Raw genomic sequence first — 14,079 nt, forward strand, 5'->3', positions numbered from 1 at the left:
GTCAGAGTCTGGCCGAGGCACCTTTGGGGTCCTGCACGTGGAGAGGAGGCAGATGGCACTTTGAGAAACGCAGCCCCACAGAGATGAACTCCTGGTTCTCAGAGCCCAGACTGGGTGACAATGGAGCCCTGCTCCCCTGAAAGGCCACCTTCCCCTGACATCAGGTCTCCATGCCTCACTGTGCCAGGAGCACTGTCCCTCCCCAGTCCTTTGGGTGCATGGCCATTAACGGGGCAGGAATGACAGCACCCCCAGATGCCCTGCAAACCCAATTAGCCCTCACAGTTATGGGCAGGGAACTGTTGTGGGGCTCTGCTGGGGGCTCTCAGGGCTGGTGGATCAAGGACCAGAGATAGGCTGTCTCTGTGGGGCCAGGGGAAGGGGCCCAGAATCCACCCACTTTCCTCTTAGGCTGTGGCTGGGGCAGAGGGGGTTCCAGAGAGCTCCCCACCACCCCCAGAGAGCTAAGCCTGGGACTGAGCTTTTCATAAGACTAGAGAGGGCAACCCTGTTGGCCATTAGCAGGGGTGGCAGCAGAGGTGGGCTGGGGGCTGATGTGGAGTGAAGGATGACGGGGACAGTCCATGGTCTCTGGGGACAGTTCCGCTGCTTCTTCAGCACAGAACCCTCAGCAGGGAAGCAGGGCTTTCTCACACCTGCCCTCCCAGCCCTGCTGCAGCACAGGGACCTGCACAGGGACCTGCAGGGCACAGCCCTCCCCCCACCCTTGTCTGCTTTTTGCCACAGATGCCCCGGACAGAGTAAATGCCCAGGTCGGGGAACAGCAGAGCCCACAACCCCCAGGCTGGCCCTCCCACCCAGCCCAGAGCTGCCAGATCAGGAAAAGCTCAGCACTGGTTTCCCCAAGCCCCTGAACAGGTACAGGGCGTGAGCATCAGACGTTCAGGGAGTCCTCAGGCTGGATCTCACTGGACCCTGCCCCCACCCCCACCCCAGCTACGCAAAGCTCTGAGCAGTCCTGTTTCTGCCTGGCTCCTCTCAGGAGTGGGCTGGTTGGGTCGTCACCCAGCCATCCTCTGGCCCATAGGATCTGGTAGTGGAGATCTGGACCACTGGAGAGCATGCTATTGGGGCCCGTGTCCCCACCCCTCAGGCAGAGCAGCTGCCTCAGGTTTCCACTGGAAACTCGGTGGCCCCAGGGAGCTCCAGGTGAGGACATGGGGGTCCCTGACCACTGACATGAGGGAGCTCCAGAGCCCTCCTCAGACAGAGTCTGAGCTCAGGGCCCTCCCTGCCTGAGGAGAGGGTAGAAGTCAGGGGTAGGGCCAGGAGTGCCCTTCTCCAAACCTTGATCCCCAGCCCTCCCCTACTAGGTGCAGAGGCCTGAGAAGACTCTGCTTAGGGTCCCAAGGAGCTGGAGAGGCCTGGTGTTGGGGGCAGGGTGTTCCAAGCCAGGTGTGCTGGGCCTCAGGCTCTGGTGGAAGCCTTGAGATGTGATGCTGACTGGGATCACTGGGGAGGAGTGGAATCAGCGAGGCTGGGGGTGGAGATGGGGTGCTCCATGGGTGGGTGTGCGGGGACCAAGGACTCAGTAAGCATTGCAGTCCACCCGGTCCCTCCTCTCTCCCCCCTAGGTGAGGACAGCACCTGGAAGGTGCTGCCAGGAGGCCAGGGTCCACAGGACAGTTGCCGGGACCTCTCCTCATGTCCCCACCCAGGGCAAAGACTGGCCCTTCAGCCAGAGGTCTGCTCCCTGCCCGTGACGTGCTCCTCCTTCATGCCCAGTAAGGTCAGGCAGGCGTGGCTAGGTGTCGCCTGGCCCTGAGAAGTGTCCTGAGCGCTGGCCGGTTTAGCAGGATGGGGATTCAGGGGCTGCAGTGGGTGTGGGCTCCTGTCCTGAAGACAAGAGTTCAGGACGGTGTGTGCTCCTCCTTCTCCCAGGTGGTGATGCCCACCCACTGCACCAGGTGGGCTTGTGCAGGGGCTGTTCCCTTTGTCCAGCCCTAGCCCTCTTCCTGGGCATTTGGTGGGGCTACCCCAGGGCCACATCTGCGAGGAAGTAGGGGAAGGATTAATTAAAGCAGAGAGTGGTCCGCCGTACAGCTGCCCCTTTTGTGAGCAGAGTGAATAGTTTTCAACAAAGAAAGCCTCTTCTCTCTGGCGCCCTTCCCAAGTTGGCGCAATCCATCTCCAAAGGAGTCGAAGCCCTGGAGGCGAAGGAGTTTCCGTCCTCGTCCGCTCTCGATCAGCGCAGATGGGACCCTTTCTTTGCCGGTGCCCACCGCGAGTCTGGGATGGGGCAGCGGGAAGCAGCGTGCGCGCTCCAGGCCGCTGCTCCCTACTCCTTCAGGAGGCACGGCGTCCCCGCCTGGAGTGACCAAGAGTCGTGGAGCGGCCCCCGGGGCCACTACTCGAAACCCAGCCCGCCACGGCCCACAGGAAAGCCTGGAGGCGAAGGGGCGGGGCGCCGAAGTGCGCTCACCGGGCGAGAGACCGAGAGGCCGGGTAGCCCCGCGCCGAGCCCGCCCCCGCCCAGCCTGCGCGGTGGCCCCCTCCCCTCTGAGATCCGCCCTCCCGGGGCCGCGGCCTGACGAGGGTTAAGGGGGGCGGGGCGTGGGACGGCCCCGCCTCCGCCGCCGCGCCGGGTCCGAGCGCGCACGGGGCGCGGGGGCGGGTCGGAGCGGGCCGCGGCGGCTGAGGGCGCGGCGCGCCGGGCGAGCGCGGGGAGCGGCGGCGCGGCCCGCGTGACCCACCGCCCGTGCGCCCGCGAGCCCGCGCCCCGCCGCCGCCCGGCCCAGCCGCAGGATGCGCGCCCCGCCGTTGCTGCTGCTGCTGGCCGCCTGCGTGCCGCCGCCCTGCGCTGCAGCCGCCCCGACGCCGCCGGGCTGGGAGCCGGCGGCCGACGCGCCCTGGTGCCCCTACAAGGTGCTGCCCGAGGGCCCCGAGGCGGGTGGCGGGCGCCTGTGCTTCCGCAGCCCCGCGCGCGGCTTCCGCTGCCAGGCGCCCGGCTGCGCGGCGCACGCTTCGGCCGGCCGCTCGCTGCGCGCCAGCGTCCTGCGCAACCGCAGCGTGCTGCTGCAGTGGCGCCTGGCGCCGGCCGAGGCGCGCCGCGTACGCGCCTTCGCGCTCAACTGCTCGTGGCGCGGCGCCTACACGCGCTTCCCCTGCGAGCGCGTGCTGCTCGGCGCTTCCTGCCGCGACTACCTGCTGCCCGACGTGCACGACGGCGTGCGCTACCGCCTGTGCCTGCAGCCGCTGCCGCTGCGCGCCGAGCCCCCCGTCGTCCCGGAGCCCGCCGCGGCAGCGGAGTGCGTGGAGTTCGCCGCCGAGCCGGCCGGCATGCGGGAGATCGTGGTGGCCATGACGGCGGTGGGCGGCTCCATCTGCGTCATGCTCGTGGTCATCTGTCTGCTGGTGGCCTACATCACCGAGAACCTCATGCACCCGGCCTTTGGGCGCCCGGGCCTGCGCCGGCAGCCTTGAAGCTCGAGGCATCCGCCCACCCGGGCTCCGCCTGCCCGACTAGTGCGCGGGAGGCCCCAGGCCCTCGGCCCGCCCTCCCCTCCTCGCTCCTGCTCCCGCCTTAGGATCTCCACCCATGGTCTGCTGGAGACGGATGGGGCACCGACCGGCCCAGGCCAGGGCCCTGGAGTCGTCGCACGACCTTCCCAGCTGAGCAGCCGCTTCCCAGACTCCAGCTCGAGACTTAGTCCTGTGGCCTGGGCAGGCCGCTCTCCAGCAGCCTTTATGGGGGCCGTCAGAGCCTAAGGCCTCTTCTAGTAAGAGCCATTGGCACCCCCCGGGACGTCACCTTGTATCTCCAGCCTGTGCTGAGCTGGAAAAACCAGGCTGTCGTCATGACTTGGTCACTGTGTGCTTTGCCGACTCGAGGGGGCCCCTTGGAGCCTGTTCACTTCCCGCCCCACCCCAGTGGGCTTAGGTAGCTTTGTGCCTTAGTATCTTGGGTCCAGTGCGGGAGCCACCCACCCGTCCAGTGCTGTCCACAGGAGGTCTATGGCCCTGATACTGGAGGCTTGTGCGGGCTTCTGGCCAGAGCCCCCTGGGGACCCTCCCTTCCAGCCTTGCAGGAGCATCCGGTTTGGGTAAGCAGCAGCCAAGCGTCCTGTGGTTTCCCCATGTGGGTATCTGACAAGCTGGGAGCCACCACTTAGCTCAGCAGGCAACTGAGAATCTAGCTGTTGTGTCCAGGATGAGTGTCCTCTGATTTGGGGCAGTTCATCAGGGCTGGGCTCCTTCCCCTTTTGTGTGTCTGGTGAATGGGGGCAGGTGGCCAGGAAGGTGGGGTCTGAAAGAACAGTATTGCGTCCAGAGGGCAGAAGATTAGATGCCAGCCTTGCCCAGCTGGACCTTCCACTGTGGTCTGGACCCCAAGTCTCAACCATAGCACGATGGACATCACCACCCCATCCCCTCCTGGAGCTGGCGGCCAGGGGCCCGGGATCTGGCTAGAGATGCTGCTGCCCACCTGCCTGCTCACCCACTCACTATGGACTGAAGGCTGGCCTTGCCCCTCTCCAGAGAGACCTGAGTGTCCTGGCCAAGGCTGCTTCCTACACCAACCACCTGATGGTGCCGGGCACTGGGAGGGGTGCAGCATGGCACACCCGGCTCTCCGCAAGCCCCTGACTGTGACCATGCTGGACCTGGCATGTCTGGAGTCACTGTGGCTACCCCTCCCCTCCCCCTAGTAGCCACCAGCGACCCCAAGCCCTGGCTAGTGCCCCCGCAGCGCCCACTCCCTACCTCTGTCTGCTCTGCCCGCCCCTGGCGTGGCACTGGTCAGGTGTGGCCTGGCACCAGTGTCTAAATGTCCACCATTCTTAGACCAAAACCACTGTCTTGTGTGCTTCTTTGGGAGTTGGGAGAGAAGGGTGGGGGGAGGAGTTGAACCCTTTACTCCCAGCCCCTCCAGCATCAGCCCAGTGGCTGGCCTGGGACACTTTGCTGGTCATGTGGGGTCAGCCCCAGGCTGGGTGCACAGGCCTCCTGCCCTTCCAGTTCATGGCAGAGGGACCAGCAGAGTGCCTCACTGCTGGTCTGTTTACCCTCAGCTTGGGAAAGCATCCCCTGGTGCTCTCCTGTGGGGCGGGGGTGGGGGGCGGCATCTGCTGCCGTTAGAAATAGCCCAGGCTCGGGGATGACCCACTTGAGCTGTGAGGAGCAGCAATTAAGCAGCTCCAGGAGGGCCCCCTCCCTGGCCTAGGCCTCCCATTGCAGTGCTAGAACTGGGAGTGGGGGGCCAAGGAACCTTGGTGTGTGGCACGTGCTGTGTCACCCCTGCCCACACGGCTGAGCCCTCCTCCACTGAGGGTGTCCTTGAGATCCAGCCGACTGTGACCCTGAGGAGCAAGCACGGCTGGGGGCCAGGCTCTGAGGAGTGACTCATCCCCCGCCAGGGTGGGGGTGAGTGAAGTGTCTAGAAGCAGGCGGGAGTGGGAGGGTTTCCTTTTCCTGCAGCCCAGTTCCCTGGGGACCCTTTTCTTCCCTGCAGCCCAAGCCACCTCTGACACCTCGGGAACTAAGCAGCCCCAGTCTGAGGCACCCTGGGGGTCCTTTAGCCCCTGGGTGCCATTGGGTTCAGAACAGGAGCCACTGTGTGGTTCCTTGAGGCCTGCCCTGGGCCCTCCGCCCCACACTCCACCTAATTTGGGTCCCTGTTCATGGGCTTGAGCTCATGCCAGCTAGAGCCACGGGCCTGTCCTATCAGCCGAACCAGGCTGGTCAGCACTGACCTGAAGCCCTCTGCTCCAGAGTTGCGTTTTTAGGGCTCTGTTCAAGGGATTCTTGGAGGCCCAGTGTCCAGCCCACACAATCCAGTGCGTGAGCCTTGGCCTGCGGGGTGGCCTGCAGCTGCTGTCCACTTCTGCTTCTGAACTCATAATCCCTGCAAACTGCTCCTTCCCCAGGTCACCCCACCATCCTCCCAGTGGCGCAGGACACACCCAGGCTCCTCCCCTGCCCAGCGCACCCAGACCGCCTCCCCATCCCACCACCTCTCCCCACTCTTGCTCCTTCTGACTTGTGACTGGTGGGTGGACGTGCACGGCTTCCCTGTGCCCTGGACACGGTGGGGTTGAGATGCCTCATTCCTCGGTCAGGACTTCTCCTTTCTTACTGGTGCCTGAAAGTAACTTACTTAAGCTTATGACCTTCTGACATGGAGCAGAAAGACCTGCCCCGATTCTGCAGTCCTGACTCTGCCTTCTGAGAGCTGGCCAGCCTTTCCGTGCCAGTTTCCCATCTGTGAGGTGACCTAACTTGCAGGCTTGTTTTGAGACTCTAGTGAGACCAGGACGCAAAGAAGAGTAAGTGGACCGTCCAAGCCACGCCAGGCCAAGACCCCCGGGGCTGCATCCCTGGCCTGACCCTGCTCCAAGTCCTGTAGTCCTCACTGAAATCCCACTTCTGGGGCTTCTGTGAGCAAAACGCACTCCCTCCTCGCCCCCCCAGACCTGGTCCAACACTCTTCACTCAGCCAACAGGAGGGATCCACAGTCCCTCTGAGAACATGTGTCCAATGCCCTGTGTGGCTGGCTCTGCACTGAGCAGTGACACCAGGAGGCAGAGTGCAGACCTGCCCACCCAGGCCCCTCCCCGCGGCCCTCTCCTGGGCAGCTCTCGCTCCCCTGGTCTGCCAGACATCAGGCCCCTTAGGTGAAGCCTTGTTCATCAGTGCTAGCCTGTGAGGACCTCACACTCCTGGGGCTGCTACACTGGGTGGGGGTGGGGGGGTCACTCAGAAATGCAGGCAGGGACAAGGGTGATGGAGGAAAACATTTCTCCACTGGGGGCAGGTTTGTGGGGCTGGCATTTCCCCGGTGATCTAAGGTTTGGGGGACCAGGCTCTTGGATCTGGTCTTTGGGGACAGCCAGGCTGCTGCTGCAGACCCCGGCCCGGGGGGTGAGCAGTTGGCCACTTGAGGCTGAGTGAAGTGAGTCCTGGGTCCCTGGGACCCAGAGCCTCCGCCATCCTTACCACATCTCTCCGGGGACTGGACGGTGCCCTCCATTAGCACTGGCCGACAGGAGGCAGTGCCCACACCAGGGAGAGGATCAGGCTGGGACTTGTGAAGGCAGGAACATAAGGGCCACACGAGCTCCTCTTTCTTCCAAAGTCCCCGATTCCCCCTCTTTTAGAAACCTGTTATTTAACTTCTAAGTTGTATCAGCTGTCTTTTCAAATCTTAATTTTTCTCCCAACGATCTCAGGAAAAAACTTCCCCATTTCTGATGCAGGGTGGTCTCTCATAACTTTTAACACTTTCCTAACTCTAGCTTACGATGAGATACTCAAAGTGTTTGTTTCTGGGCATGTCTTTCTGGCACGTCTTCTTATCTGCAAGGATGTTTCATATTCTCTTCTTCCCCTTTTGGTAAGTGTGGGTGGGAGTCAATTGCTGGGTTTCCCTCACTCCTAGGTAGGGAGTGGCTGGGCTGATCTGGCATCCTGAACTTCCCAGTTCTGCTGTTAACCACTGTTAATCATGTGGCCTCACAAGTCTGCAACCTGCTTTCCCTCCCCCTTCCCAACTTTTATCTGGACTCTCTCTTCCTTTGCCCCACGTGTCTCTGTCCTGCTCAGTATGGATTCCATGTGACAAACTCTCCCAACGCCTGTTCCCTTCTTCCCTCACTGGCAGCCACTCCAATGGTGCGCTGTTGATCTTTTTTAGTTTTGCTCAGCACTGTGTCTTTGAGATTTACCCACGTTGCAGCATGTACAAATACTTAGTCATTTCTGTTCATTGCATGAGATTTCTAGTGCATGCATGCTGTATGCTGACCTGTCCTCACCCCTGGAAGAGCACAGGTAGCTGCAACACTAATCACAATGTTTCCATGGAAACCCTCATACACACTCCTCAGAGTGTGAGAATTTCTGAGTGAGAATTTCTCTAGGTGAGAGGTGATGGATCTTAGGGGTGTGCATACCTCATTTCGCCAATATTATCAATTTGTTCTTAGTGGCTAAATCAGTTAACACTCCTACCAGCAATGCAGGTAGCTTTTTATCTCCCCAACTTCTTACAGATATGGTGTTATCATTCAGTTTTCTAGGCTTTGCCAATCTGCTGACTGTGTGGCAGTAACTCACCTTGATATTCGGGGTTCGTTGCCTCGTGGATGCGTCACTCCAGTCTCCAAGTACACCTCTGTCATGTGGCCTTCTCCTCTCTTTTACTTAAGTCTTTAATTCATTTTGAGTTTATTTTTGTATATGGTGTTAGAGAATACTCTAATGTCATTCTTTTACAGGTAGCTGTCCAGTTGTCCCAGCACCACTTGTTGAAGAGACTGTCTTTCCTCTACTGTATATTCTTGCCTCCTTTGTCATAGATTAATTGACCATGAGTGTGTGTGTTTATTTCTGGACTCTATTCTGTTGCATTGATCTATGTATCTGTGTTTGTGCCAGTACCATACTGTTTTGATTACTGTAGCTTTGTAGTATAGTCTGAAGTCAGGAAACATGAGTTCCCCAGCTCTGCTCTTCTTTCTCAAGGTTGTTTTGGCTATTCAGGGTCTTTTGTGATTCCATACAAATTTTAATATTTTTGTTCCAGTTCTGTGAAAAATGTCATTGGTAATGTGATAGGGATTGCACTGAATCTGTATATTGCCTTGGGTAGCGTGGTCATTTTAACGGTGTTGATTCTTCCAATCCAAGAACACAGTGTATCTTTCCATCTGTTTGTGTCATCTTCAGTTTCTTTCACCAGTGTCTTGTAGTTTTTGGAGTACAGGGCTTTTGCCCCCTTAGGGGGGTTTATTCCTAGGCATTTTATTCTTTTGGATGTGATGGCAAATAGGGTTGTTTCCTTAATTTTTTCCTGATATTTTGTTGTTAGTGTATAGAAATGCAACTGATCTGTGTATTAATTTTGTACCCTGCAACTTTACCAAATTCACTGATGAGCTCTAGTAGTTTTCTGGGAGCATCTGTAGGTTTTCTGTGTATAGTGAGTATCATGTCATCTGCAAACAGTTATAGTTTCACTTCTTTCCCAATTTGGTTTCCTTTTATTTACTTTTCTTCTCTGATTGCTGTGGCTAGGACTTCCAAAACTATGCTGAATCTAAGTGGCGAGAGTGGGCATCATTGTCTTGTTCCTCATCTTGGAGGAAACGCTCTCAGCTTTTCACCGTTGAGTATGATGTTAGCTGTAGATTTGTCATAAATGGCTTTTATTATGTTGAGGTATGTTCCCTCTATGCACACTTTCTGGAGAGTTTTTAATCATAAATGGATATTGAATTTATCAAAAGCTTTTTCTGTATCTTTTGAGATGATCATATGGTTTTTATTCTTCAATTTGTTAATGTGGTGTAAAAACAAGTTTACATAGTCACATATGTTTGGAGGGTACTGTATTGAACAGCACAGTTCTGGATACATACCTTTGACTGCGCAGATGTTGCAAATATTTCCTCATATACTGTTAAGATTGTCAATAGTGTCCTTTGTTGAAAAGAAAACCTTGATCTTGATAACATCAGACCTATCTATTTTTCTCTATGCTGTATGCATTTTTTTGGGCTTAAGCAATCCTTGCACACCCAGAGAATACACAAATATTCCCCACTAAATTTTTTGATTGGCTTTATGATTTTATATTTCATATTTACGTCTTTAATCTATCTAGAGATCACCTTTGTATATGGTGTGAGGCAGGGATCCAACTCTACATCAACACACTGAGCTAACTTTCCCAACAGTCTGCAGAGACAATTAACCCTTTTCCAGTACACAGTGCCCCTACATAATATACCACATTTTCATGTGTACATGGGTCTGTTTAGGGGCTGTTGTCTTCCATAGGTCTGTTTGTCTTCTCCTACAATGGTACTATATTATCTTTATTATTATAACCTCTTAATATCTTAATATCTGTAGAGTGAGTTTCCATAGCTCACTCTCTTTAAAATTGACTTAGTGGGACATCTGGTTCCAGTCAAGATGAAGTAACAGGGACCAGAATTACCCTCTCACTGGAAACAACTAAAAAAAAACTACAAAATGTGTGAAACAGTTCTAAATACTTTGGCCAGAAGGCAATGAAGGGCCATGACCCTGAAAGGAAGGAGAGAAATGAGCTGAGCTCTGTGACTGCTCCAGCTGACTGTCTGGATTGTTTTCAGGATGCAGAGCAAGGTGGAGGGACTCAGCAGAGCCCTGTAATCTCCTGACTTGAGTGGAAGGATCTGGGAGGACAGGGAGGCCAAGGTGGCTAGAGTTTGTGGGGCAGAACTGAAGAAGGAAGAGGGCATGATGATCTGTAGCTCAGGACTGACATGTGTGAGTGTGTGTGTGAAAGAGAGAGAGAGAGAGAGAGAGAGGGAGAGAGGGAGAGAGAGAGAAAGATAGAAAGAGAGAAAGAGAGTGAGAGTGTCATGAGGCCAAGAAAAGCACCAACAAAAAGGATTAGAGGCAAAACTCCCCAGGGTTCAAGCAGGGCCAGGAGCAGGGACTCAACAACCAGCCAGAGTGCAAACCCACTCTCTGAGGACTCTGATCACACATACAGTAGCCCCTGGAGGCTGGCCCACAGCTCACTGATGCTGTTTATTTTTCCTATCCCTTTTTTTCTGTTTCATTTTGTTTCACTTTTGTTTTATTTATGCTTTCTATTTGTATGTCTTCAGTTTCACTAAACTTTTCTTCAAAGTCTAGTCTACCATTAATCCCATCCAATGTACTTTTCATACCAGATTTCTTAGCGCAATCTATAAAAGAACAGACTGATAAATTGTACTTTTTCAAACTTAAGAACTTCTGCCTTTCAAAGGGCAGTGACAAGAGAATAAGAAAAGCTGCAGGGAGAAAACATTTATAAATCACAAGTATGGGGAAAAAATAGAGACTTAATAACAACACAGCAATAAATGCACAAATGATTCAGACACTTCATCAAAGAACATGCAGCGAAGGCACATAAGCACATGAAACTATGTTCAGTTTCGTTATCTGTTAGGTAAATAAACATTAAAAACACATTGAGATACCATCTCTTAAAAGTGTCTAAAACTAAAAAGACTAATCATATCAAGTGCTGGAAACTGCTAATCCTAACCTGGCTCCCGTCACTCAGCATAATTTGAGATTCAGCCATAATGTTGCATGTGTCAACTGTTGGTTCATTTTTGTTGCTGAATACTATTCCATTGTATGGGTATTCCCCATTTTGTTTATTCATTCCCCTGTTCATGGACGTTTGGGTTGTTCTCAGTTTTTAGCTATTACAAACAGGCTGTTGTGAGCCTTTGCATATGAGTCTCCGTAGGGACATATTCTTTTCTCTTGGGTTAATGCCTGGGAGTAGGATGACTGGATCATGTTTAGGCATATGTTTAAATTTTAAGAAACAGCCAAATTACTTTCAAAGCAGATGTACTGTTTTACATTTCCAGGAGCAGTGTTACAGTTTCTCCACATCCATTTATATAAAATTCTAGAAAATCTAAACTCATCTATAACAGCAGGAAGCAGATCAGTGGTCACCTGGTCAGATGAGGGTGGGCAGGTGGAGGGGAGCACAGGGAGGAATTACAAAGGAGCATGAAGGAAGTTCTGAGGGTGATGTTATCCTGACTGTTTCTGTTGTTTCATGCATATACACAGATGTCAAAACTTGTTGAACTGCACACTTTCAACATGTGGTTTATTAGATGGTTATCATATCTCACCAAAGCTGTTAAAAATTGTTTGACCTCTCCATCTCAGGTTGTTCTATCATCTCCAGATCTTGAAGAACTAATTATCCTGCTTGTTGAATCTGCATGTTACCCTCATGGCAGCTCATTGGGTTTTCAATCTTTTACTGGGAATACTTGTTGACAGAGGGTTGTTGTTTCTGTTGGAAGGCATGTGCCCCAGATGATGGAAGTTCCTGAGGGGAATACTGGGTCTTATTTATAGGGGTCCCTGGGGATTCCAATGGTCCGAGACTAGTTACATTTTTTTGTTATTTTAGCTTGGGGTTCCCACACCATGACGGAAGTATAAAGTTGGACCTCAAACAGATGGTGGCCAGAGAGCTTCAGTACCCCAGGTCTTGGCAGCACGAGCATGGACTGTGCAGAGAGCCCTGCCTCCGCCTTCGCACCTTCTTGCTCATGTCTCTGCCTGATGTGCACTCAGTGAGTGCTTCCACAGGGACATTTCTAAATGCATTAGACAGAAGGCCAGGAGGGGGGCAATGGGGGCCCTAGCCCTTTAGAGCTCAGTCTGTGAATCAGTGGGGCAGAGGTGCACAGAGGGCTAGAAATAATGCTCAGAGCCATGAGAGCAAGTTGGGTGTGGTACTGGGAGCACAGAAGGCCCGTGGGAGGGGAGGACAGTGAGTAAGCTTTCCCGAAGTTCGTGACATCTATCTGAGTCTCAGTGACTGGGCTAAGACTTGAAGCATGGGGGCTGCATACTTAGAGTTTAAAAAGGCATGGGACAAACAGCTTTCAGTTGGTGGGCCATTAAGTTCTAAACAGGGAGTGTGGAGAGTTGAGGAGGAGAGCTTCATATAGTATTGGTATGGTCAGACTACAATGTCTTTTAATTCAGGCTAATGTGTGAGCCCACTGGGGAAGCCACAGCGGGGTCTTTTTTTCGAAATGTAAAGAGTTCTATTATTTATTGTGTGGAAGGTTAAATTTATGTGCGTCATAAGATACAAAGTCAAGGAATTTTTAAAAAGTATAAAGGGCATTAGAAGCACCCCTAACCCTACCACCCATAAATGCCCCCTGTCCCACTGCAACATTCTAGTGCATGTCCTCCAGAACTTTCGTTACGCATATATTCAAAAACACAGAGCAGAAGGGGAGGATATCCTCATTCCTCCTCATTCATCCCTCAAACCCCCAAGTTCTTCCAAGTAAGTGCTTCCTTGTTGCAGTCATGCATTCTCCCTCCAACACATCGGGGTGAAAGGTCCTTAAATACTGAGTACCTGGTTCTCAGCCTTTTTCTCCATGAAAAACATCAGGAGCAATGATAGGACAGTTCGGTATCAGTGACAGTGGTCCCCTACCGCCCTGGCTTCTGAGTTTCTCCTTCTCCAACAGGGAGACTGTCTTCTACCCGTGACTATAGTTCCACCTAGCCTACAGATATAGACGAAGTGGCCACCTCCATGCCCTATTTCTGGGACCCTGCTCTACCAGCGTTTGGCTCTGGTGACATTTCTTCCACTGCACTGGCACCTCCAATTCAGCGCACACAGTACCTTTCCGCAGTACCTCTCGTGTACTCATTTCTCATCTCATCCAGTTCTGAATCCGTGGTGGAGCATCGCCATTCCCTTGCCTCTACCCTTTGTTGCGCTCCCACAGAACACCAACTCACTGCCCGCTCCAAGCGGCTGGACGTGGCTGGAGAAAAACACAACAGGGTTGACTAGTTTCAGTCATATCAGGACCCCAAATCTCAAGCCCGCAGTGCCTCCAAACAAACTCAAGGACTTGTCAATTTGCTCTCCCAACCGGGAGGTCTCCTTACATCACTTTCTAATACTCTCTCCAAATACTTTCACAACTTCATTTAAGTGTCAAGCTTTGCAGGGTTTTCAGAGAACAGCCACGTGCCGGCGTCTGCGCGAGCCTGGGGACTGAAGGCCGGTAAGAGGCTGTGGTCATCATCCCGCGGGGGGTGCCGGGGCTCGGACAAGCGGTGGGGGCGCGCAAGGCGCGACATGAGGATCCTGGGGACTGGCTAGAGGACAAGCGGAGAAAGGGTCTAGGGAGGCGCGGCGGCCTGGGCGGCAGAAGCGAGAACAACGAGCCTCCCGGGAGAACCGAGCGCACAGAGCCCTCCCGGCAGACGCCGGCCGCGACCAGCCACCTCCAGTGCCCGTCTTAGCGGGCGCAGCGCCTCGCGCGTCACTCCCGGCGACGGCGGCTGGCGCTCGTGACGTCACCGCGCCCGCGCGACGTCTTAGCGTCACGCCCGGCGACGGCAGCGGGGGCGTGCGACGTCAGGACGCCGGAGCCGGGAGCCCGGCCGGCGTTCGGCTCCTGTGCAGAGCGAGGGCCTCCGCCACTCACGCTCGAAGCCGCGGCGCCCGCAGGGCGGGGCCTCCCTCCGTCCGCGGCCCAGTGGTCTGA

At 54.7% G+C, this 14,079-nt stretch overlaps 1 protein-coding gene and 1 long non-coding RNA gene across 2 annotated transcripts; one reads left to right on the forward strand and one right to left on the reverse strand.

The window, feature by feature from the left end:
• The first annotated feature begins 2,647 nt into the window (after nt 1–2,647).
• On the forward strand, nt 2,648–4,813 carry FNDC10 (fibronectin type III domain containing 10). Its single transcript, XM_010999359.3, has one exon. The coding sequence runs from the start codon at nt 2,767–2,769 to the stop codon at nt 3,442–3,444; it is 678 nt and encodes a 225-aa protein (XP_010997661.3). The 5' UTR covers nt 2,648–2,766; the 3' UTR covers nt 3,445–4,813.
• Nucleotides 4,814–11,605: 6,792 nt separating this feature from the next.
• On the reverse strand, nt 11,606–13,834 carry LOC116156732 (uncharacterized). Its single transcript, XR_004140532.2, has 2 exons — nt 13,475–13,834; nt 11,606–13,347 (listed from the first exon to the last, which is right to left on the reverse strand). It is a non-coding gene; the product is annotated as an uncharacterized LOC116156732 (long non-coding RNA).
• Nucleotides 13,835–14,079: the final 245 nt, after the last annotated feature.

The sequence above is a fragment of the Camelus dromedarius genome, chromosome 14 (genome assembly GCF_036321535.1).
Source record: "Camelus dromedarius isolate mCamDro1 chromosome 14, mCamDro1.pat, whole genome shotgun sequence".
Lineage (NCBI taxonomy): Eukaryota > Metazoa > Chordata > Mammalia > Artiodactyla > Camelidae > Camelus > Camelus dromedarius.

Coding starts and splice junctions, on each gene's coding strand:
- FNDC10 (XM_010999359.3), top strand. CDS start 2,767: ATGCGCGCCCCGCCGTTGCTGCTGCTGCTGGCCGCCTGCGTGCCGCCG.